The 25507-nt window shown below is 37.8% G+C and overlaps 1 protein-coding gene across 6 annotated transcripts in view; it reads right to left on the bottom strand.

Moving 5' to 3' along the window:
- Positions 1-12350: 12350 nt before the first annotated feature.
- The window catches only part of FMN1 (formin 1), a 118416-nt gene continuing 105259 nt past the window's right edge, over positions 12351-25507 (bottom strand). For all 6 annotated transcript variants that reach the window (XM_058162140.1, XM_058162137.1, XM_058162136.1 and 3 more), the window contains 3 exons: positions 18808-18859; positions 17976-18125; positions 12351-12505 (listed from right to left, as the gene is read on the bottom strand). In XM_058162140.1, coding sequence (XP_058018123.1) covers positions 12352-12505; positions 17976-18125; positions 18808-18859 — 356 coding nt within the window. In that variant the 3' untranslated portion in view covers position 12351. The remainder of the gene's footprint in view (positions 12506-17975; positions 18126-18807; positions 18860-25507) is intronic.

Genomic DNA, 25507 nt, shown 5'->3' with positions numbered 1-25507 from the left:
TTTGCCATCACAGTTTAAAGAGAAGTTCTAGCCCCATGATTAATGGCAATGTCTGTGTGATTTGTATTATGAATTTATGGAAACCTATATATATCCTTTTATTTTTGTGATATATTGCTTCAAAGAAGTCAGAACCAGCCACGCTTAAGATTCTGTCCCTAGGTGCCAACCTGTGCAAGCATTTATCAGATGTGTCCATTACTTAGAATACAGAATACAGTGCCTAACTGAATTTATAGCAAGTGAATGCCTGGAGGCAGTGGGAGTCCAAATGGGGAGGAACCGGTTCAGGCTCAATCCTGACAAGACCTGTTGGCTGAGGGCATTTCTATCACTTGGATCCAGAGATACTCCCCTTTAGTCCTAAATCGAGTTGCACTGCCTCCTTCAGGACTGATGTGTACTTTGTGGATTAAGGAACAGGCAGCAGCTGCAAGATTTCATACCTCAATACACCATGATTAAGTACAGATTCAAGTATCACCAATTGTACCTGCATCTGCCATAGGTGGTTCTTAAAGTACCTGCTTATGATCTAGCCATTTTGCCTGTGGTCTGCTGCAATGAATTCTACATGGATTTGCTTTTGTAGGCTTCATGGAGCTACATCTGATCCAGAATGCAGAGGCATAGGTTATTGTGAGTATGTTTTGTTATGCCCACAAAATATCTTTTCCTGGAGCTGTATAAATTTCATTGGGAATGGAATTCAAGCTATGGTTATCCTCTATAAAGCCCTTCATGGCATAGGCTCAAGTTACTTGCTGCCCATCCTATATGGTTTGGCAAAGTTGGCATTCTCAAGTTCTATTGATTAAGCAATGCCACCTGAAAAGCCAAGGGACTGGTGCTTCTCTTCCGTAGTGCATATTCTCTGGAATGATGTTCCCCCCAGAACATCATCCTCACCCTACTTTATTTGGATGAGCCTTAAAATCTGGCTCTTTTCCTAGGCTTTGAGCAACAGTGGTGGCAGTCTCCTTGTGGGTTGTCTGATTTATGAGATGGAGATTGGTTTTCTCTGTTTCTATAGATAGAACATGGACCAGAGTTGTCATAAAATCAGGTGGTTTATAAATTGAACAAAAAAAACCCTCTCTCCACCATAATAACATAAATATGAAAAGAGAAATATTGTCAGTAAAGGGGCAGAGAATCTCTGGAACAATAGGTTGGTGGGTAGAATGGGCACAGCAATCTACTTTCTGGTAGAAACTGCTTTGACAGGAAGATTAAATCGAAAATCAAGATATTATTTAAAAAATAAGTACATTCCTAAACACATTATTTCCACAATGCCTTTAAATTTTAAAATACTTAGTAAATGTTTAAAATAAACAAATTAAAGCTATGTTTTATGATCAATTTTTGTTTTTACTCTGTTCTCTAATTTTCAGTATATTTATACTTCTATATTTACTGAATGGCTGGTTTGTACCACATATAGATTTTGATATGCCATTTCCAAAGTCCATAAACACATAGTACTACAATATCATTCATCCAGCTATCAACTGAGATTCTCTAAAGTACATCATAGCAATCCAAGCCAACCAGCACAAAGAAATTCATCTATATATTAGTAGAAAAATAAAGATCCAAAGAGCATGCGTAGATATTGGATTCAATTGGTGATATGTTCCAAATATTCCCTCCACTGGGTATAAGATGTATATTTTTTGGATAAGGACATTCCTTATAGAAAAATATGTTTCTATTCCTGTTTTTCCTATTCCAAGAACTTGGATGAAACATGGAAAATGATACATATAACATCATATTTCTTTTGTTCTTCTGTATTGACATTGATATAATGCAGATTATGATAACATGTCTTCCAGTTTGCAAAATAAATAGATTTGTTCTGAAATGTTACAAATTAACATTAAGTGGGATTTCATCTATTAGTTGCAAAATATAAACAGATAAAGTTTGGTGTTCTTTTTGTCATGTTAATTTTTTAACTGAAAATGGCGAGCTGCCATAGATTTGCACAGTAAAGAGTAACGACACTGAATTATACTAAATAAAATTTAATTAACCACTAAGTCTCTTTCTCTCTCTGTCTCAGCATAAATTACCATGTTTTTGCTTTTTCTTACTTGAGTGTTTAAAGGTCCTGTAACAATGCAACCGTTACCCACTTCTAGTTTTGGAATTCGAATGGGGTTATGAGTCTAAAATTTGCAACTGATAGGCTCAGAAGCATTTTGTTTACTTATGGATAGTTGTCAAATCTTAGAAGCAAAAGATTTGACATTGTATAAGGCAAATAAAACAGTTTGCAATTATGTGCGTAACTACTTGATAGTTTAGTGAACTTTCACAAAACTAAAAATCTTTATTACATTTTACACAACCCATTTTAATTTTCTCAATTTATTGTATTGGTTTCCGTTCATGATAGGTCAAGTTTCTGTCTAAGAGGAAAATTATATTTTGCTTCTTCACTACTAACATCAACAATAGTTCTTGTTGTGAACTGTTTAACTATGTACTCTAAAAATGTCATGTTTCAATAGCAATCATAATATATACACTTTAGAGCCCTTTTCCTTAATTGTGCAAAGATAAAAAGGAAGTTACATATTGCATATTTGAAGTTTTTTTCTTTAAAAAAGGTAAAGGTTCGCCTCGCATATACGTGCTAGTCGTTGCTGACTCTAGGGGGTGGTGCTCATCTCCGTTTCAAAGCCGAAGAGCCAGCGCTATCCGAAGACGTCTCCGTGGTCATGTGGCCGGCATGACTCAACGCCAAAGGCGCACAGAACGCCAAAGGTGGTTCCTATTTTTTCTACTTGCATTTTTACGTGCTTTCGAAACTGCTAGGTTGGCAGAAGCTGGGACAAGTAACGGGAGCTCACCCTGTTACACAGCAGCACTAGGGATTTGAACCGCTGAACTGCCGACCTTTCAATCGACAAGCTCAACGTCCTAGCCCCTGAGCCACCGCGTCCCCTTTTTTTCTTTACAGTTAATTAATTACTTTTAACGACATATTGAATAACCATGCATTCACTTAACCCAAGTCTTTATTTATCATGCAGGCAATGGTCTTTTTCTTTTACATTTTTGGTTGTTTATCATACCCTCTGTGGCTTCATCACAATTCAAGACTAAATGCACTTTTCTTTTATCTTTAAAAGATGTGACATTTTGAGGAACAAAAAAATATGCTTCTTTGTGTTTCTGATCATGCAAAGCATCCCTGAAAAAGGAGAAAGGCAGATACGATGAGGAGCCAGATTGTTGGGGGCAATATACTGACTCCGTAAACCACTTAGAGAGGGCTATAAAGCACTGTGAAGCGGTATATAAGTGCTATTGATATGAGGATGACATACCAACAATCTTTCTTCAGGTCCCTGCAGTAAAAGAGCTGGAAAACCACGCCACTCAGATTCAGTGGCATGTCTTTCTTTGAGATAAGAAGGGAAAATATTTTTCATGCTACTTCTAGACACAGAACCCTGATTATAGCCACTCAGAGTCACCTTATCGGTGAGATGCGTGGCCTCGAAATTTAATAAATAAATAAATAAATGAAATAAAAATCACCAACTTCTGAGACTACATTTTCTTCAGCTGTTGAGTCAACAACTTTGGCCTATGCTTCATTACTTTTTAACATCATGCTATTTTTAACCTAAATATTATTACAACCCCTCCTTGTTTAGTGGCTACCTTGTTTAGTTACAGTCTGTAAATAAGACAGTAGTAATAAATTAATAAACATCATTTTTTGACTAATATGGGAACTTAAGCTTAAATGTCCGCAACGGACAAAGACACATGCTGGTGTTAGAGTAAAGCTGGCATTGCTGCACAGCAAAACTTTACCTAAATGAGGTTGCAGCACCCAGCAAACTTTGCAATTTCTTACTCTGTCATGTGGTTTGGTTTGTGACCATTTAGCTTCTGATATAGGACATGAATTGCATTTTAATTTTATTATTTATTGATTTCAATTATAATTTTAATTCTAAGCTGCCCTTCATACAAATTGTTACAGCATGAAAAATGGGAGATCAATGCTGTCTTTTTTCTTAATCTAGGCAACGATACACACCCACACCCACAGACAGACACACAGACACACACTAGTAGTGGGTTTCAAATCCTGTCGCTACCAGTTTGCTCGTGGGCGTGTCCACGCTCGCGATGCTTCTGCACATGTGCAGAAGCATCCAGGTAGGTGGGTGAAGCCTCCCACCGCCGTGGCTACAAGTTTGTCTGATCCGGGACAAACAGGTAGAAACCCACCGCTCACACACACACACATATATAATCTAAGTAGAAAATGTGTTTGTATATGTATTTGCACACTCTGTTCCAGACACATGCATACCCACAGAATTATGTAGAAATATCTAAACATTGGTTATATAAAAATGTTAACTGTTAAAGAATATAGGCTTTGCTTTAGAATAATTACAAATAATGGAAACAATTTTTACACAGCATCTAATTAAATGATTATAAATAATGTATTATTGAAGACTGCTATCTGAACCTCATCTAGATATGCAACTTCTTCATTTTACCATTACAATAGGAACAAAACTCAAAACATTAGTCGATACAAGTGCAGCATACATTTTGATATTCTCTCTCCATATCTGCAAAAAATGTATTTCTATTCCTATGCATAGATTGAGCTTCTTATAAAAATAATTATAATAAAATATAGAAGATAAACTTAATCCTTTGAATGCCATAAAAATAATTTTAAGCAGACACCAATTCAGCAAATCTTCAATAGACTTGTATTAGCTATCCCATACATCTGTTGCAGATGATATAAAGCTATTTATTTCCCTGCCTAAAATCCAGATTTGCTCTTCCATACTAGTGTTCTTTGCATAGAGACGTTCTTCGCTTTTAAGAAAACTATTCGGTTTCAACCACATAAGAAACAGTTACTGGGGAACCCTTCCTAATTCCCATGTAAACAAACTTCTTAGCATTCCCTTGCTTGTATAAACCAAGGGATTGAAAAGTCTTTGGTGGATTGCCAGAATAAAAAAGCAAAACAGAACTTCATCTAAAATAAGGTGCTCCTGAAGAGATGGGGCAATGTGTAGCATCATCAAGATCATATTCTCATAGGTTTTTGTTTTGTTTTGGGAGTCTTCTTTCAGTTGGGAGCCACCCCAGCTTCTTTCTGACGTAGTCTTTCTTTCTGTTATTTAAGAGAAAAGGAGTTTATTATCATTCTTTGCTTTAGTTTTCCATATGATTTCAAACTGCCTAGAGTATATGGTTTAGGTCAAAAGAATGGAGCAATTTGAAACCAGAGTAGACATAAGTTTCCCCCCACCCTCCATTTTCTCCAGAAAATTAGAATAGAATAGAATAGAATTTTTATTGGCCAAGTGTTAATTAATTACTGAAGTGCCACACTAAGACAGGAAGGATAAGTTTTTAAAGCAAGTATATGTCAAAAAGCCTGTACATTTAGTCAACAGGGTATGTCTGTAAAAATTACAAATGTGAAAAAATTTACAAATGTGAAAAAAACACAGACATTTAAAAGTTGTAGAAGTAAAAAAGAAAGAGTAACAGCATGATTTGAAGCCAGCTACTTTTAGGGATTTTCTGTTCCCTTTCCTTCAAAAATGAGTATGTTACACAGTCCATATGGTGAACTGCATGATACTCTAACTGTAGACCAGACCCAATACAAATTTGATAGCCATACATTATCATATACTATTTCAGATAATTTCTATTAAATTAATTAATAGCAAACTCTCTTTTGATTTCATATACATGCTCAACATCAGACTGTCTGTCAAACAAATAGTCTTATCTTTGTTATTAAATTGGACTCAATTCCCTCTAGCTTGCTGGTATCTGTATTTAGCATCTAGATGCAGCAAAAGAATTTTCCATTTGCTTACATAAAAAAGACAGTAGCCAATACTGGACAAAATCCAGCAATCCAGAACTTGTTCTTAAATAAATTAAAATGACAAATTTAGAGAGCATCTTACAGGAATGTGTTATTAATTATCTCTTCTATATATGGTGTCATATTAATATTTCAGAACTGGAAAGAATCTTGAAAGGCAAAAACAATGCCAAGGATGAATTAATGCAGCAGGAAAGGATGCCCATCCTCAATTAACATTCAGATTATTTTTTTTATACAGAAACATGTTAAGATCTACAATGATTTTGTAAACTGGCTCCAAGATATAATGCTATTGCAGGAGAAAGCCTTTAGGATACCTATCCTAAAATAGAAAATACATACTTGCTTTTCAATAGATTAACTATTAAAAGACAGTTTCTGCGCATGCGCAAGATGGTAGCTCGGTAGAGGAGCGGAGCCGACGGCGGGCGACAGAGGAGGAGATGGCGGCGCCCAGGCGGCCTGTCGAGCGGTTTGCGTCCCCCGGTCAGCTGTTTTAACATCCCGGCAGCCGTGGGAGAGGTCTGTGGACTCTCTCGGACTCACGGCTGCCGAGAACGCGACCGGTAGGATGGGCAAGCCGCGAACGGCGGCCATTGTTGCTGGGCGTGAGGTGAGGCCGCGGCTCGTCTTTTGCGGCGGAGGCCGCGGCTTCTCCCTTCTTCATTCCGGATCATCCAGCGGCTCCTGTATTTTGGCCCTCCGGCTTCCCGGCTTTCTCCGGCTCTCTCCAGGCCCTCCCCAGGTCTCCTTCGAGGTTTTTTCCTGTGGGTTGACGTGGGGGAGTGGCATGGAGGTGAAGGCTGTGAAGGGCCCCTGTGGCCCCTGTCCGAGACTGCCTCCCCAGGTTGTTTGTCCTGCTCTTTGCGCGGTTAACATCAGCGGCAGTTTCCATCGTGCCGGCCCTCTGGTGGTGTTTGGCCAGAATCCTCGACCAGGCCTCCCCGGTGAAGGGGGCGGACCTTGGATTGGACCTGGACCTTGAGGAGGGAGTGGCCGGCCTGAGAGGCCTGGACTATCCTGGTAGGATAGGAGTGGGGGGGGCGTTGAGGTTTCCTGGCCTATTAGGCCCACTCTTCTTGGGATTACAATTGGTGTTTTATCATCTCAACACCTTACCATCTGTAATCTGCATTGTCATCTGCACTTTATGCATTTATGCATTTATGGCGGTACATTATGGCCGTGGAAGAAGACTGGAGACCGATCTGTGATCTACAGGGAGTTCTATTTTTATTCTTATTTCTGGACGTAACTTTCTGGACGTGTTTACTTGGAAACATCTAATTGGAAACATCTGTGGACACCGCTGTTAGGGAGAGTAATACCACCTCCCCCAGGTCATGGACTTTAGGACTGAGCTCTGGGCAGAGCAGTAGTACCTTTGTCATCATGGACTTTGCTCTGCCTATGTTCCAGCCTTCGTCATCTTTAAGCCAGCCACCATTTGATCATCATTAGTCAATGGGTGTCCATTTGATTTTGGCATGACATTTGACCACTCCGGACAGCATCGCCTCTCGTCGGCCTCTATCCTCTATTTATGCACTTTATTTATGCGATATTCAGCACTTGAACTCTTGCGCCTGCGAGGTGCCCCCGCCTCGCAGGAATGGCCCGCCGCACTATCAAGGGCCGGCCTCAATGACGGGTCTTGGGACCCACAGAGGTGGCATGCGAAAAAAAAGAGCCTTTGGGGGTTTTTAGATAGGGTTTTAAGGGGAGGGAGGGTTAGGGCGGGCGTCGGGGGTAGCCCGTCGGGTGGGGAGCCAGTCCCTGCGCGTGCTCGTGACGGTTTTTTAACGGGTTCGGAGGTTAGGGGGGGAGATTACGTTCCTGTTGGTGAGGGTGGTTCGATTTGCACGGTAAGTGGGAGGGGCAGATATGGCGGAAGGGGGATCATATCGTCCTAGGGGGCGCGCGCCCGATGTTTCCAGGCGATCGCGCGCCCCGATCCCTCGCCCTTTTCCCGTTCCCCGGATGGTCAAGACCCTCAGAGCCTGGGCCTTCGGCTGATGTTATGCAACGCACGGTCCGTAGTCAATAAGGCCCCCCTAATCTACGATCTTATTCAGGGGGGCGCTGCGGACCTTATAGGCGTTACGGGAACCTGGCTGGGCACGGAAGGGGGAGTGCCCCTTGTCGAGATGTGCCCGCCGGGCTTCCGTGCATTCCATCAGCCGAGGCTCAGGGTAGGGGTGGGGGTGGCGGTTGTGATTAGAGAGTCTAGAGCCGAGGGAGACCACTGTACCTCAGATTGCCGGGTGTGAATCCCTCCTTGTGAGATGGGGCCATAGGTGTCAGATGGGTTTGCTGATCACGTACCTGGCTCCTTGCTGCGTGTCAGCTGCCCTGCCCGAGCTCTTGGAGGTGCTGGCTGGAGTGGCAGTTGAGACCCCCAGACTTTTAGTCATGGGGGATTTTAACTTGCCATCTTCCGGCTCGTCATCAACGGCAGCTCGGGAGTTCATGGCCTCCATGACGGCCTTGGACCTGACCCAAGTAGTGGATGGCCCTACTCACATCGGGGGTGGCACTCTGGACTTGGTTTTTGTCTCTGGTCAGTGGTTGAGAGATCTGGACTTAAAGGAAATAGTCATTGAACCTTTGTCATGGTCAGATCACTCTCTTCTTCGCCTGGACTTTCTGACCGCCATTCACCACCGCAGGGAGACGGAGCCGATACGTTGGTTCCGTCCCAGGCGCCTGATGGACCCGGAGGGGTTCCGGACGGAGCTTGGGCCATTTCCTGACGGTCTGGCTCACGGCTCGGCTGAGGAACTTGTTGCGGCCTGGGAACGGGCCGCGGCGGGGGCCTTAGACCGTGTCGTGCCTTTGCGGCCTCTGACCCGGCGCAGGTCCCAACCGGCTCCTTGGTTCTCCGAGGAGTTGAGGGGGATGAAGCGCCGGAGAAGACGCCTAGAGAGTTCCTGGAGGTCTAGCCGTTCGGAGGCTGATCGGACACTAGTGAAGTCCTATACTAGGGCTTACCTAGTGGCAATGAGGGAAGCGAGGCGTAGCTACGCCTCCTCCCTCATTGCATCGGCAGATAACCGCCCAGCCGCCCTGTTTCGGGTGACTCGCTCCCTTTTACATCAGGGGGAGCGGGATGACCCGTTGCAGGGACGTGCTGAGGAGTTTAACGGTTATCTATACGATAAAATCGTTCAGCTTCGGGAGGGTCTAGATCAAGATTGCAGTGACGCGGGTGAGACGGCTGAGGGTGGTCTTGGGGATATTTTATGGGATGAGTTTGACCCTGTCGCTCCCGAGGACATGGACAGGCTGCTGGGGAGGTTGAATGCCACCACATGTTTACTGGACCCGTGCCCCTCCTGGCTGGTACTGGCCACTCAGGAGGTGACACGAGGCTGGCTCCAGGCTATTATGAGCGCTTCCTTGGTGGAGGGAGTCTTTCCGACCGCCTTGAAAAAGGCGGTGGTGAGACCCCTCCTCAAGAAGCCTTCCCTGGACCCGGCTGTTTTAGGTAATTATCGTCCGGTCTCCAACCTTCCCTTCGTGGCGAAGGTTGTAGAGAGTATGGTGGCATATCAGTTTCCTTGCACCTGGATGAAACTGTCTATCTAGACCTGCTCCAGTCCGGCTTCCGCCCGGTTACAGCACTGAGACGGCTTTGGTCGCGTTGGTGGATGATCTCTGGAGGGCCAGGGATAGGGGATGCTCCTCTGCCCTGGTCCTATTAGACCTCTCAGCGGCTTTTGATACCATCGACCATGGTATCCTGCTGCGCCGGTTGGAGGGATTGGGAGTGGGAGGCACCGTTTATCGGTGGTTCTCCTCCCATCTCTCCGATCGGTCGCAGGCGGTGTTGGCAGGGGGCAGAGGTCGGCCCGAGACACCTCACTTGTGGGTGCCGCAGGGGTCGATCCTCTCGCCTTCTGTTCAACATCTATATGAAGCCGCTGGGTGAGATCATCAGTGGCTTCGTGTGAGGTACCAGCTGTACGCTGATGACACCCAGCTGTATTTTTCCACACCGGGCCACCCCAACGAAGCTATCAAGTGTTGTCCCGGTGCTTGGAAGCCGACGGGTCTGGATGGGGAGAAACAGGCTCAGGCTCAATCCCTCCAAGACAGAGTGGCTGTGGATGCCGGCATCTCGGTACAGTCAGCTGAGTCCTCAGCTGACTGTCGGGGGCGAGTCATTGGCCCCGATGGAACGGGTGCGCAACTTGGGCGTCCTCCTGGATGAACGGCTGTCTTTTGAAGATCACTTGACGGCCGTCTCCAGGAGAGCTTTTTACCAGGTTCGCCTGGTGCGCCAGTTGCGCCCCTTTCTAGACCGGGATGCCCTGTGCACGGTCACTCACGCCCTCGTGACGTCTCGCCTGGATTACTGCAATGCTCTCTACATGGGGCTCCCCTTGAAGAGCATCCGGAGGCTTCAGTTAGTCCAGAATGCAGCTGCGCGGGTGATAGAGGGAGCCCCTCGTGGCTCCCGTGTGACACCTATCCTGCGCAGACTGCACTGGCTGCCTGTGGCCCTCCGGGTGGGCTTCAAGGTTCTGGTGAACACCTTCAAAGCGCCCATGGCATAGGGCCGGGTTACTTACGGGACCGCCTACTGCTACCGGATACCTCTCACCGTCCCGTGCGCTCTCACAGAGAGGGACTCCTCAGGGTGCCGTCAGCGAGACAGTGTCGTCTGGCGACACCCAGGGGAAGGGCCTTCTCTGTGGGGGCTCCCGCCCTCTGGAACGAACTCCCCCCAGGACTTCGTCAACTTCCGGACCTCCGAACCTTCCGTCGCGAGCTTAAAACTTATTTGTTCATCTGCGCAGGACTGGATTAGTTTTTTAAATTCGTGGGTTTTTAAGGGGTTTTAAATGGGTTTTGAATGGGTTTTTAATGGGTTTTATTATTTGCTAAATTTTAATTGCGGCCAATTTGAATAAGTTTTTTAGTGGTATTTTAATAGTATTTATTTTGTAATAGTACTGTCATTTTATCTGGCTGTAAACCGCCCTGAGTCCCTCGGGAGAAGGGCGGTATAAAAATTTAAATAATAAATAAATAAATAAATAAATAACTACATGAAAATTAACTAAAACTTCTTGCTCTATTTAAAAGAGAACCGGAAACCAGAATCACAATAAGAATGGAACATACCAGACTGGCAGTTGGATTGATTTTCCTAGTTTCCACTTTTTTTTCTGAAGTTAACTTACTCACTGATTGCTGAGCCATTCGGAGTCTAAAACAGAATATAAACAAGTATTATTAGAGTTTTAAAAATGATATATGTTCATCAAATAAAAGTTGTTTTCCTAAATAGCTATACTTTACAAAGCAAACACACAAAATCTATACCAATTCTCTTATCTGGCAAATTTGGAAAAATTATTGTTTGCAATTTTTAGAACCGGTATAGGACCTGACCTATTCTACATTCACTATCAGTGAGAGTTTTCCTAATGTCTTTTACTGAGATAATCATCGATCCAACCCCTTAATGATATTAGCACTGATTAGGAGCAGCTTCCAGAGCTTCTCCAACCCAATCCGAAGATACTATGAAATGAATTTGGGATGTTTAATTGCAAAGTATATGTTCTATTACTGAACTATAAGTCCTTCCCTTGCACGAAAGCACCTATCAGGCCAGTATGACTTTCATCAGGGTCATTGTGATGCAGTACCAATTTCAATCAATAATAACATCAAGATGCAAATCCTGTGATATGCCAGGCATTACATTTTGATATCTCAATTTGTACTGAAGACATATATTAAATTGTTATACATTGGTTCTCTTGCTCTTACTTCATGGATTGTTCTTGATCTCTAATGACCATTTTGATGGTGTTTCAGTAACAAGTGGTTCACATTACGAACGAACAAGCAAACAAAAAATTGCTATGCATTCCTACTACCTGGCTCACTGAGAGATCAAACTGTAATTTTTATCTAACACTGGAATGTCTTGTTGAACAGAGTTGAATATAAAGAAAATTTCATCCATGGAATTTAGCGGCAAAACCTAAGCTTCTTTAATAACTATTTTGGTTGAGTCAGTAGGACTATAATATACAATACAGTTAGTTGGATTACTGGTTAGTGGCACAGAAGCTGCAATAATCTTGACTAGCTAAATTGTATCAGTTGTCCATTTTTAAGTGACATTTAAAGTAGCCCCATCAAAGTACTGTTTTATTACAAAACGCTGTGAGTCAATGGCCCAGCAGATTACTTCAAAAATTTCAGTTACTGTGAAATATAGAAACAAGAACCGCAATGCCGGTTTGACACTAATTTAAAAAAAGGACCAAATTGTCTCCTTAATGGTTCATATATTCTAGAAAACAATGGAAATAAGTAAGACTAGAATTTTTTATGGTAAAACATACAAGCAAATACTTTTCTATAAAAATTTAAATAATAAATAAATAAATAAATAAATAACTACATGAAAATTAACTAAAACTTCTTGCTCTATTTAAAAGAGAACCAGAAACCAGAATCACAATAAGAATGGAACATACCAGACTGGCAGTTGGATTGATTTTCCTAGTTTCCACTTTTTTTTCTGAAGTTAACTTACTCACTGATTGCTGAGCCATTCGGAGTCTAAAACAGAATATAAACAAGTATTATTAGAGTTTTAAAAATGATATATGTTCATCAAATAAAAGTTGTTTTCCTAAATAGCTATACTTTACAAAGCAAACACACAAAATCTATACCAATTCTCTTATCTGGCAAATTTGGAAAAATTATTGTTTGCAATTTTTAGAACCGGTATAGGACCTGACCTATTCTACATTCACTATCAGTGAGAGTTTTCCTAATGTCTTTTACTGAGATAATCATCGATCCAACCCCTTAATGATATTAGCACTGATTAGGAGCAGCTTCCAGAGCTTCTCCAACCCAATCCGAAGATACTATGAAATGAATTTGGGATGTTTAATTGCAAAGTATATGTTCTATTACTGAACTATAAGTCCTTCCCTTGCACGAAAGCACCTATCAGGCCAGTATGACTTTCATCAGGGTCATTGTGATGCAGTACCAATTTCAATCAATAATAACATCAAGATGCAAATCCTGTGATATGCCAGGCATTACATTTTGATATCTCAATTTGTACTGAAGACATATATTAAATTGTTATACATTGGTTTTCTTGCTCTTACTTCATGGATTGTTCTTGATCTCTAATGACCATTTTGATGGTGTTTCAGTAGCAAGTGGTTCACATTACGAACGAACAAGCAAACAAAAAATTGCTATGCATTCCTACTACCTGGCTCACTGAGAGATCAAACTGTAATTTTTATCTAACACTGGAATGTCTTGTTGAACAGAGTTGAGTATAAAGAAAATTTCATCCATGGAATTTAGCGGCAAAACCTAAGCTTCTTTAATAACTATTTTGGTTGAGTCAGTAGGACTATAATATACAATACAGTTAGTTGGATTACTGGTTAGTGGCACAGAAGCTGCAATAATCTTGACTAGCTAAATTGTATCAGTTGTTCATTTTTAAGTGACATTTAAAGTAGCCCCATCAAAGTACTGTTTTATTACAAAACGCTGTCAGTCAATGGCCCAGCAGATTACTTCAAAAATTTCAGTTACTGTGAAATATAGAAACAAGAACCGTAATGCCGGTTTGACACTAATTTAAAAAAAGGACCGAATTGTCTCCTTAATGGTTCATATATTCTAGAAAACAATGGAAATAAGTAAGACTAGAATTTTTTATGGTAAAACACACAAGCAAATACTTTTCTATAAAAAAATTAAGCACTAAAACTTTCAGCCCAAATTGTCACTATTATTATCTAGTTGATTTTGGGGAAAGGCATTTTTTAAATCTAAATGTTTTTATAGTAGGTCAAACATCAAACACATACATAGTCACTCAAGCTTATTACCCAATTCAAGATCATTACAAAAGTGCACATTTTGTAATTACAAATTTTAAATAAAATTGCTCACATGTTAACAATATTAACCAGCTTTAAAATATATTTTTGCTATTTGCTAGTATAAAGTTTATACCTTTTCAAGAATACATAAATGTTGTGTCAGGGCTGAAGATGGAAAATGTTGCTTACTTAACCCTGTGACCTTGTTTTCATTCAAAGGATCAAGGCAGGAAAGGATAGGAATTAAGGCATGAAGTGATTTGATACCAAAAGACTGATATGGTATCAAATCCAGCAGAATGGACCTTATATAACCAACTGCTACCATAATAAGTTCTCAAAACATATTAAATTCCTGATGATTAAAATAATTTTGGGTATTTATTAAAAAGGTTCTAACTATACTTATCAAGGAGAATAATTGTAGCTCAGGGTTGACATGAAGGGTCCATGTAACTATCTGAGCTTACTTGCTTTCTTGCAGACATTTCATTATCCAAACTAGGTAACTTCATCATCAGTGTTACTGTGTTTGCCTGAAAAAAAGACCCTGTCTTATGTTTTTCTGAACCCTAAAATAAGCGTTTGGCCTTATGCGCTCAAAAGCCCGATTGGGCTTATTATCAGGGGATGTCTAATTTTGGGGAAAACAGGGTAGTAAGAAATGTTGTTTGCTGTCAGTTTAGTGGAGTGATGACTAACCTTTTCTGCATTGAGTGCCCAAAGTGCACCCAAACCTCCAAAATGCAATGTTCGTGCCCTCCCCCATATGCCCCCCACATGCACCCCGCCCGCACGCTCCCTGCCCCTCGTGCATGCTCAGCAGAGACCTGAAGAGCAGCTGGTTGGTGGGAGGCACACGCATATGCGTGGCAGAGCTAAACTGGGGCAAAGGCTTGCATGCCCACAGAAAGGGTGCTGCATGCCAACGCTGGCACACGTGCCATAGGTTCGCCATCAAGGTATGTTGTTCAATAGATATAGAAATAGTTAATTTTTATTTGCCATTTATCATTGCAAACTTAATGCTTATGTCAAGTTATTTTCGGTATGTGGATCTGCGTGCAATTACTTTTGAAAATTAATATAAATATTGTTTTAGGCTGAGTCCATGCGTAATATCAAACCATGATTTGTCACCATGGGAATAAATTTATAGGGAATAAAGTAAGTATAACAGAAATAAGTCTGTTATAATTACAAATAATTTTGTAATTAACTGCATATTTTATACTATCAATTTCAAACCATGATGACGGCTCGCGTGCCTTCAGAGAGGGTGCTGCATGCCACCTCTGGCATAGGTTCACTGTGACGGATATAGAGGAATGAACATTTACACTTCAAGAAGAAAAAAATCAACTGTTTGAATATGGTATTTTAGAATTTTCTTTGACATTCATAGGATAATATGAATGGGATATGATTTATTCGTAAGCAATGTCTCTGGAACAATTTTGCTCGTGACAGAAGGTTTGGTGAAAAAGAATTGGATAAAGGTTGTTTTTTTTTTAAAGTAATGTTTCTGCCTCTTTTCTGGTAACCCCTGCCTCTCATTAGTAGGTTGGGATTATTTTTCTCTAGAGCATGGGGGAGAGGGTGGAAGAAATTTTTCTCCACTTTGGCAGGCAGTGGTCAAACTGTGAAATCATGTGAGGTTAAAAGAAAGTGCAAACTGGGACAATTTTGTTGAAAGGTAGAAAGATACAAAATGTGCTCCTGGCTTTGATCTTTACATTTTACATTGAGTTGTTTCTCAAGCAACAGCCACTTTAAGATATGTGGACTTCAATTCCCAGAAATCGTGATTCTGAGAGTTGAAGTCCACCCAACTTAAAATTGCTGAGATTGCGAAACACTGGAATGTTTCAAGAGTAGAACAACACAGATGGAGTTTCCTAATTAATTCCTAATTAATCCAACTGAACCACAGTGTTTATATTAGTATCCTTTCTAAAAATCAATATCTGTTACTGATCTTGAAAGGAAGGCCTGAGAAGGATTTGCTTGTGTTTTTCCTGACTTGCCCTTGTTCTTCATGTGGCTGCTGGTGGTAGTGATGAAATCTTTGTGTGCCATTTCAAAGGCAAATTGCAAGCAGTTTCTATTATGGCTAATTTCAAGTCTAGGAGGACTTCCCCTTCCCTGACATTTTCTTTCTGAGCAGAAAAACTGACTGCTGCTTAAGATTGCTGCTTGTGATGAAAGACATCAGTGACCCACCAATGTTTGCACATCTCCTTGTATAAAAAGTATAGCAATTTACTGAATTATCTACATCTGCATCTAATTTAAAATAGCTGCTTAAGCAAATTTGTGCTTCTAGTGTTGGACAATTAACATTGTTATTATGTTGAATGCCAGCTATGCGGCAAGTTGCTCATTTAGGCTCAAAAATAGTAATGTAGTCTTTGCTTGTTTAATATAAGGGACATTCCACGCATATACATACATGCCTTAAACGTTCTGAGTAATTGCTAGCCTCCCTCTAGCTTTTCACAAAATGTTACATGAAGAAGGGGATGCTTGCCTGCAAAATTTGTGTTCATTCCCAGTTAGCTACTATATTTCCTACTTTGTATTTCTGTGGCACATAATCCCATAATATTTTGCTTTCAATTTCCCTTTTTAAAATAGAAGCTGGTGTCTATTTAACAATAGAATCTGTTGGGTTTGGCAACAAATACATCTAAATAAATACTCAAGAATTTTAGAACTGAACTCAACCTTATCATTTTATAGTTTCCACTCAAATGCTTTACCTATATGCTTCAAAAGTTGATTACAAATAATATAATTCATTAGGAAGCATGAGTGTGACTGACAATATACAACAGAGATTTTTAATTTTTTTCAGGCAACACCTCAAAAAAAAAAAATCACTATCCCTGATCAAAAGTCAAAGCCCAAACGATAGAAAATTGGCTGAGTTAAATGAACTTTTTTTTTAACGTGCATTAGTCTCTCACAGAACCAAAATAAATTCTTGCAAAATCCATGGGATTCCATAGAACATAATTTTTAAAAAAAGAAAGGAAGGAAGGAAGGAAGGAAGGAAGGAAGGAAGGAAGGAAGGAAGGAAGGAAGGAAGGAAGGAAGGAAGACTATACATACCAGAAAGTTGCAAATGGGACCTACTCCAAAATAATATAATGTGGAGTGGTCCAGAAGTACAAGTTTCTAGCCATGTCTTCTTCTAGAATATTTATTCCATTTCCCTTCCCTAAAACTAAGCATGCCCAGTCATCATTAGGCTGGGTTCAGGAAGAGGAAGTGTTCTACTGCAAATTTTCAAATCACTCCCAGCCTGTTTTCTGAGGAATGAGTATGGGGTTAATTTGGCTGTATAAGAAGTAAGAGTCATAAACATGAATTTAATAGAAGGGGAAAGTAAAATGAAATGTAGCAAGACCACTGAACTGGAGCACTTAATATTATAATATGTAATTTAAAATGTGTTATGTTTTAACATAAATTTGTTACAACATGAAAGAATATAGTACAGTAATGAAATCATTAAATAATCACCCCAATCTTTATTTATTTATTTTTATTTATTTATTTTGTCCGCCCCTTCAAACCTTCAAACAGTTCAAACCGTAACACAAAAAAAGGGTTTTAACTTAAAACTAATAAAATCAGGAAACGCTGGAACATGCCACGGCATGGAGTTTGATCTCCACAGCAGGATACCAAGAAATAATGCTGTAAATTCAGTATAGGATTTTGACACTGTGCTAAATGGGGTCTAAATCCCACAGGCTTCCCTTTGATGCAAGTGTGGACATATTAACTTCACTTTTGTTTGTCAGTGCTGTCTACAACACCAATATTGCCTCATTTAAAGTTGTCCAACATGAAAATGCAAAGAGAAGCAATCTGTTCCAAATTAGCACAGCTCCTCTTTCATTTCACTAGCTAGCAATTGGAAGGGGTTAAGAAAGTGTAATTTATCAGATTATAAGTGTTTATCTTTTTGTGGGGCAGCATCCCTTTGGTCAATTTTCCTAGACACCCTGAGGGAATAATCTTTCCTTGAGGTCCATTTGATCTCAAAGAAAACAATGACGCCTGAGAAATACAGGAGTATAATTTGTTGAGTTTGAAAAAGAACAGCTCCCCAGACTTCTAAAATGGTATTAATGGCTTTATTAGAACCTTACCTTTCTTTGGAAATGTTTTTGTTCTCCCGTTTCCAAATAGTCTTAAACTCACTGCAGAATTCATACCAAACCATGAAAACATAATTTGGTGTGGTCTCCTTTTCACCAGATTTTGGCTTTATTCCATAGTACTTCACCATTTCTTCAAAGCTGGAGGGGTGGGGTGGGGGGAAGGTGGACAGCACATAAACTCATTGGGGAAATTCAATGGAAATTTTGCTGACTAGAAATTCCATGCTAAAAATTAAAAAAATCAGGTACAAGTAGAAACTGTACCATAAAGACCAGATGCAATATAATATATAAGAGGTTTTTTATTGCATCAGCTAAGTGAATTCATTTGACAGATATCTAAATAGGCAACAGCAACAGAAAAAGCCAAAAAAACCAAAGTGGTAAGTAAGATTTGAGAAAGAATCACATTTTAAAAACAGTTGTTTACGAAAAGGCACTGAATTGAACCATTGTACATTCCCCTAATACATCTCTAAATAATAGGCTATTAAGTCATGACAACCTCTTCCTAACTGAAGGTTTTCAGGTGTTAATATCCTGAAAATACATCATTTGACCCAGAGCAAGCACCAGAATATTGTACTACTGGAGTTACAAGTCACAGGAAAGCTACAACTTTTGCTTTAACTCAGTCCTGTTGGATTTCTGTGTGTACTGTATATATTTTCATCTATAATTTAATCTCCCAAAAGGTTTTAACTGTATGAAAATGCTGGAAAGAGTAATATGCATTTGAAGAAAGAATCCCAATCCTAATCTTATTTAAAGGTATTTTTGAATTTATAATGCACAGAGTTAAGAAAACTGGAGAGCTTACCACTTTTGTGCATTTTCCAGGTGACTTTTCTCTGCCTTATGTTCTTCTACAGCTGCAAAAAGCATTTTAAAATAATTTTAGAAATCTGAATGTATGCTACATTTCAAGGGTTTTATAATTTCACATTGCTTATAGAAAAAAGGAATATTTATAGTATTAAAATATGAATTGTAAATTAAGAAATTATGTCATCCTGGTAAACATTAAAAGGAAAAGTACTGACACCCTAAAAATATGCCAGAAATACACACGCTGGTGTAATTGGTTAAACACTTTTAGAACAAAAGTATATGCTGTTCTTATGTTGATGAAAGTACTATTTGTGAGGAGATGCTGTATAGACCAATATCAAAACACTTTTTATTGTGTTACAAAGATATTTTATTTACAGTGAAGGTATGCACAATTCACAATGATTTTGGTCTCCTTGAAGCTAATAGACTCCATATGTTGTCCAGTTAATGGCTTTTTTAATCCATGAAGGCCATATCCAACAAGAGATATTTGTATCCCAGATACAGAAGGCCATATCCAACAAGAGATATTTGTATCCCAGATACAGATATTTGTCTGTATTTGTATCCCAGAATTATTATAACTCAGAGTTTATAGCTCAAGCTGTAAACAACCAAGCTCAGAGAGCACCAAGAAACTCTAAAGGAAAAATATTTAGATGTTTAGGACTAAATTTATCATACAAAGATCTTTCAAATCCTGACAAGAAAGATTACTTACACTTCTGTCTAGACTTCATTTACTCAGAAACTGTGGTTTCCTATCCATTCTGATTCCCAACACACAGATACATCCTGGGAACTCTTTTGTGGAATTATAATGAAACATTTTCTATCAGGTGGTCAGAGATGATACTGATAGTGCTACATAGCTGAATTTCACAAAATAAAAGGCATGTAAACCTTATATATGACAACCCTTCCTGTGTTTTCAAGGTTACTATGGACTAAATCTAGAAGTCTATACTGGTGACAAATTGCATTAAGTTTAGTTGTGTGAACCAGTGGCACTGCAATCCCTATTTTAATCTGATTAGATGTCATCCCTTTGAGGTAAACCAGATTTGGAAACCAAAACTGTGAAGACCAAAACTGCTTTGATTCTTCTCTTTTATACTATTTTATATTTCTCCTCTCCCTGTCTTTACAGACCCAGTCAGTTTCATACCTTTTGTCCTCACCTGCCATCATTTTCACAATTGACACATGAAGAAACAAAGGAAGAAATATAAGTTGTACATGATTTTAATTACAGGACCAAGATTAGAATTTTAGTTAAAATGTTATAAAAGAGGCACAAAAACCAAAAGCAAAGATCTCTCAAGTTTCTATTCTTACTTCAGCTGAAACAAATTTAGGTGCTAGGAAAATAAGCAAAATATTTTATAAATATTCTGTCTGTTATAAATCTTAATAATGCTATTTTTATTTGTATAATACTACATATAATCTGTTTTCAACCCAGATTAGTTTGGTCTATTTAGCAAACTTATGGAAGTAAGCTGCTTTTAAGTTATGTATAAATACTTTTGTACAAGGGCTTGCAAATCGTAAAGTGTTATTGTCCTTACACTTGAGATATTTTGGAAAATATCTTGACATTTTTCAACTACATGATGCATGAAAGTTTAAATACACTTAACAGTAATGCAAAAATACTGATTATATTTATACATTCCACCCACAGAACAAATTCAATTGTTTATTATCAGAGGTAATACAAGGAAACCAAGAAATTATGTTCTGTTTAAAAATGGATAATGTTGCCTATACATTTGTCAAAATTGTGTTGAAGGTCAATTTACTAGGCAATTATAGCAATGAAGCCAGCTAAGTCAGTTATTATATATTCATTTTCTTGGATATATTTGTATATTAACAGAAAGAAGTCTTTTCAAAGAGTTTTTTTTTTTTATATATTCAAGAAATGGAACATATTTTAAATTGTGTTTCAGTTCATATCCTCTTTTGAAATATAATACCAAAATAAACTGAGACCAATGATACTATATGTCTCAAAACTCAGTATTTTTCTTGGAAACAACTCCAAAAATGATTTTTTTCAAATATGGTTCTCCTGCATTCACATTATTAATCAATCATTATACCCCAACTGTGGTTAAACATGGTAACTTTTAAAACATAGTATTATTTAACATAACAAGAAAGAATATTTTTCATTTGCTTGTATTCCAAAGAAAACAGAAAGAGTAATCTTTCTGAGATTGTTAAATACAGGCAAACAATTTAAGAAACTGGAAAATTTATTTTAATCCCTTTTAAACAGAATATGTATGAAACCAATCTGTTCAGCTTTTGAAAAAATAAACCAGACAGACTACACTTTTCCCTATAAAAATGAAGGTGTTTTTTTTTATGGAGGCAGGAGTGGGGTGTGGGGTTAGTGTGCTCAGAAGTATGATGAATTATGTTAATCAGAATAGGAAACAGGTCTTCTCTAAAAAAAGAAATTGTCACAAATACTGAGCAAATACCGTAAGTATATTGGGTAATACAGAGTTGCAAAAATTGATAACTACATGAACCTAACTTTAAAAAAAGGTTATGGTTGTGGTTATTTGAGTTGTTTTAGAAAATAAAAAAACCCACAGAATTACTTCCTCCTGTGGGATTCTTAGAATGATTTATGAAGCTGAGGTTATATTTTATAATTTGAACTTAGTAAAGATTGATTTCATACAATCAGTTAAAACTTTAGGAATATAATATGTACAGCAGCCACTTGCACTTAAGATATAGTTTTCTACAGCGCTGGAATGGAGAATGGATTAAAGAATTCTCTTCATTAGGATATTTTCCTTTTACAAATAAACATTTCAAGTGGTTGGGAGCATAGGTTTGTTTTAAAGGCGCAGCAGGAAAACGGCAAAATTGAAATTCATTTTTGATGGATTTGTGTAGACTTTTTCACACTGTGAATTGCTTCATCTCATTTGATTATTCTTTTATTACCTTTCTATTGCTGGTAATAAATTATTCTGCCACATAGTCTTTTAGATCAGAATTAGCATCAGCATTATAGAGTTTGTGACAGATATTGGAACAAAAAAGTTGTAAGAAGAAATATAGGTGTGTTATATATAGAACACATCTGTTTCTTTGCACAAAAACATTAAAAAATAATAGGAATTAAAATATAATATAGTAAAATATTTTTTAGAATTTAAAAAATAAAGCATATCTTTAAAAAATGGTTTTGACAGCTTCCCATTTTATAATTTAATATTTTAAAAAGAGCAGGATAAGGAACAGCATCTATCGGTATGTACAGTTTAGTGTTAGAAAAGTATTATAGTAGGTTTTGGTTCAGTAAAATTGTCAAACTTCAAATTCTAATCTGTACACAAAATTAGACCATGGTTTCTCCTATTAGTTTGTTATATATATATAAATATCAAAGCAATAAATATATTCATAAACAAGGATAGTAAATAATACAACCTCACTGAAAAGATAGGTACTTCTTAATCCCAGTATGATTATGAGAAAAAAACCCCAAATTTAGTGGTCATGAAGACTCAATAATCTGAAGCTGAGATGGACAATATTTGGAGTTGGTTGGAATCACTGCCCTAAGTTGGTTTGAATAGAGCAGTGTCTAAATCAAATAAATTAATTAATTAGATTTAGTTATATTATACTCGCTCTTCTCTATGCTGATGGAAAATTCTATTTGTTTACCCAATACGTCTGAAGGCAGTCAGAACGGGAAAGGTTGGTTTAATTTTCCCCTTTTAATACTTTTTTGATCCTGCGTTTACATTTTTTATTTATGTTGCTAATCTGTTTAATCATACGTATATGCAAGAAATCTCTGAAACTTGTCATTTTACCCAGCTTTGAGTTAAGATGGGTCTCATCTTCTTAAATAATTATATCTGTTTGAGGAATTATCTTTTCCAGACATATACAGTGTGTGCTTTTCACTGCTTTTACTTTTTCTAATGTTGTATGTTGTTTTTTGGAGTTGGGTGACCTTCTAAACCCGTAATAAGAAATATAAGTAAAATAATGTATTTTTCACTGCTAAGGAAAACATCTTGTTGCCTGCTTCTACTTTTTTTATATTTTCTTGCTTCTCAATCACTAAGGACATTCATCTTTTATCATTTTAAATCTGTATCATATAGTTTTAAATCGAGGCTGAAATGCTTACTCATCTACATGAATCTAAATTGTCATGAATACACTTACGTGTTAACTATAACTTATAATATACCATAATACTAAAAATTATAGATGAAAATTTTTGTAAATCTAAACAGTTTGAATATGAGATCTCAACTGCCCAGCAACCAGTTTTCATTGATGAACAAGAAAACTTCAGTTCACGTATAAATAGTTTTCAACAAGGAGGCTTATAAATGCAAATATCATATTGTGTAGTCTTTCTGTGGATAGTATAAAGAGTATTAAAAGTATTGGTTTTCTATATACTTTCCAACATTTAAGGAGAACCATGGACATGGATCTGCATAAAATATTATGTTAAAAATTATGTTGACTTTAAGAAAATTCAATAAAGTCTATTCATCTGGAATAGAATTCTATACATTATCACAAATAATTCTGATGTGACTTGGGATCAATTCTATTCCCCAAAATAATTCTAAATTTACTTGAAGAAAATTATGTTAATTTCAAAGCAAACAGAGAAGATACAGTCTGCTATTTTAAAGTGGAACATCCAACCTATATTACTCACTGCATTTCTGTTACTTATGTATATATTTTCTATAAATTGCATTTAGATCTTTTGTTTATATTGATTTATAGTGAGCTTTCGCTTCCAATAGCAACTGCTTGAGCATATAAACATTCTTGGAAAAAGAAAACATCTGTATTATCACATCTAAATAAGAGTTGTGATATTCCAGGATAATTGTTCTATCTCTGGCACTTCTAATATTGTTCCAGTTGCCTGCAGCTGTTGTAATTCATGGGTATGGAAAGAAAGAGAAAAATGCCTATGTATGAAGCAATGAAAATGATGAACACAATAAATGTTTGGTTATCATTGGAATTTTGAAAACATGGGAATTATGATTTTTTAAACTACTCTTTGTCTCATTAAAACCACAGATCATAGATGAAAAAAATAATGCACTGTGAAACATATTCCTGACGATTCCAAATGACTGTTTCATTTTGTTTTTAACACTAATGAAAAATATTCACTAACTGAAACAGTAATGTAGCATATCATGCATTGCTTGACAGTTATCCAGGAGTTTCTTCCCAGACCATTCTTTTAAAAAATAAAAACAGCTGCCCTTGATATACTAGCATCTTCTGCCTTTTCTGTAACAAATCACTTAAAGTTCTTTTTATATGGGAGTGATATTGAATATTATGTACGAAAGAGGTCTTAGTGTACCAAGAGACTGAAAAATAGATTTTTAGTAAAATGAAACATACAAACCATTTATAAGACAATGCAGTGCTTAAAAGGAAAAGCAGTGCTTCTCCAGCATATACAAACCTAGAAAACTGATGAAAAATGCAATTTTGGTTTTTTACTTTTTTTTAAATGCGGTCTTTACCATCAAAATATGTGGCACTTCTAAATTGAAACGTGTAATTTCCCTTAAATTCCATTCAATCATTCTATGCCACACTTTTGCTTTGTTTATTGTTTATTATATTTTTATTCTGCTCAATAACCAGATTATCTGGGGACATGGCTATTTCGCTGATGAACAGCTCTATAGTCTCAAAAATTTGCATTCAGCTTGATGACCTGTGATTTGCCCTAAGAAAGTTACAGCATCATATATAATATCTTTTATATTGGAATGGGGAGAAGGGTTGGTTGAAATGTTCTGTTTTTACTTTCTCCTCTGTAATCATCATTATTATTGCTACTGAAGAACAATTTTACTTGTATAACTTCATTAATTTCAAATTTTAAAAAAAACCACATTTGGGGAGTGGTAAGAGGTGAAAAATAAGTGGCTTGAATCCCACCCAATGGAAAATTATTAAATTAAAATTTTATCTATTTTTCCATTCTGCAATTTAATATCCAATAATATCTGTAAAATATTGTCATGTTTAATCAAGAAATATTAAAATCAAAATGATAGTATTTACAGATTTCTAAGCTGAATGAAGAAAATTACCAAGATTATATATATTGGCAAGTTAAGCATGCAAAAGCATGTAATTATGGATACCATAATTATATAATGGTATAACCCTAAGCATGCATTTTTAGAATGAAATTGCATTGTTTTTCAAAGATAGTTCCAGGATGGTATTGTAAAACATTTTCTACAATTACCAGGGAATCTGCTGAAAGAATGACACCCCTGCAGAAAAGTACAGTTTATAGAGATTAACCACACATAAACCACTCTTGGTAAATACAGTTGGTCAACCACTCATTTTTAACTAACGATATTACATTGTATTTATATGTACCAGATAATTTCCACACACTAAATATCATGCTTCTGGTTTAATTTCCACCTATTCCTGAAGCCCTGCAATCTAACCCACAAAACATTTTTAAAAAGTGAAATGCTCGCTCTCTGTCTGTCTTTCTTTCACTGACACACACACACACACACACAGTAAGAGAAAGATGGAGATCAAGGTTTAGATATAGGTTAAGATAGTTATGCCTATCCATTCAGTGGGATGGTAAGCAGCAGAAATGAATT

This window comes from Ahaetulla prasina, chromosome 1 (assembly GCF_028640845.1).
Source record: "Ahaetulla prasina isolate Xishuangbanna chromosome 1, ASM2864084v1, whole genome shotgun sequence".
NCBI classification, from domain to species: Eukaryota; Metazoa; Chordata; class Lepidosauria; order Squamata; family Colubridae; genus Ahaetulla; species Ahaetulla prasina.
The sequence above is the reverse complement of the archived record's forward strand: the minus strand, read 5'-3'. Positions and strand labels throughout refer to the sequence as shown.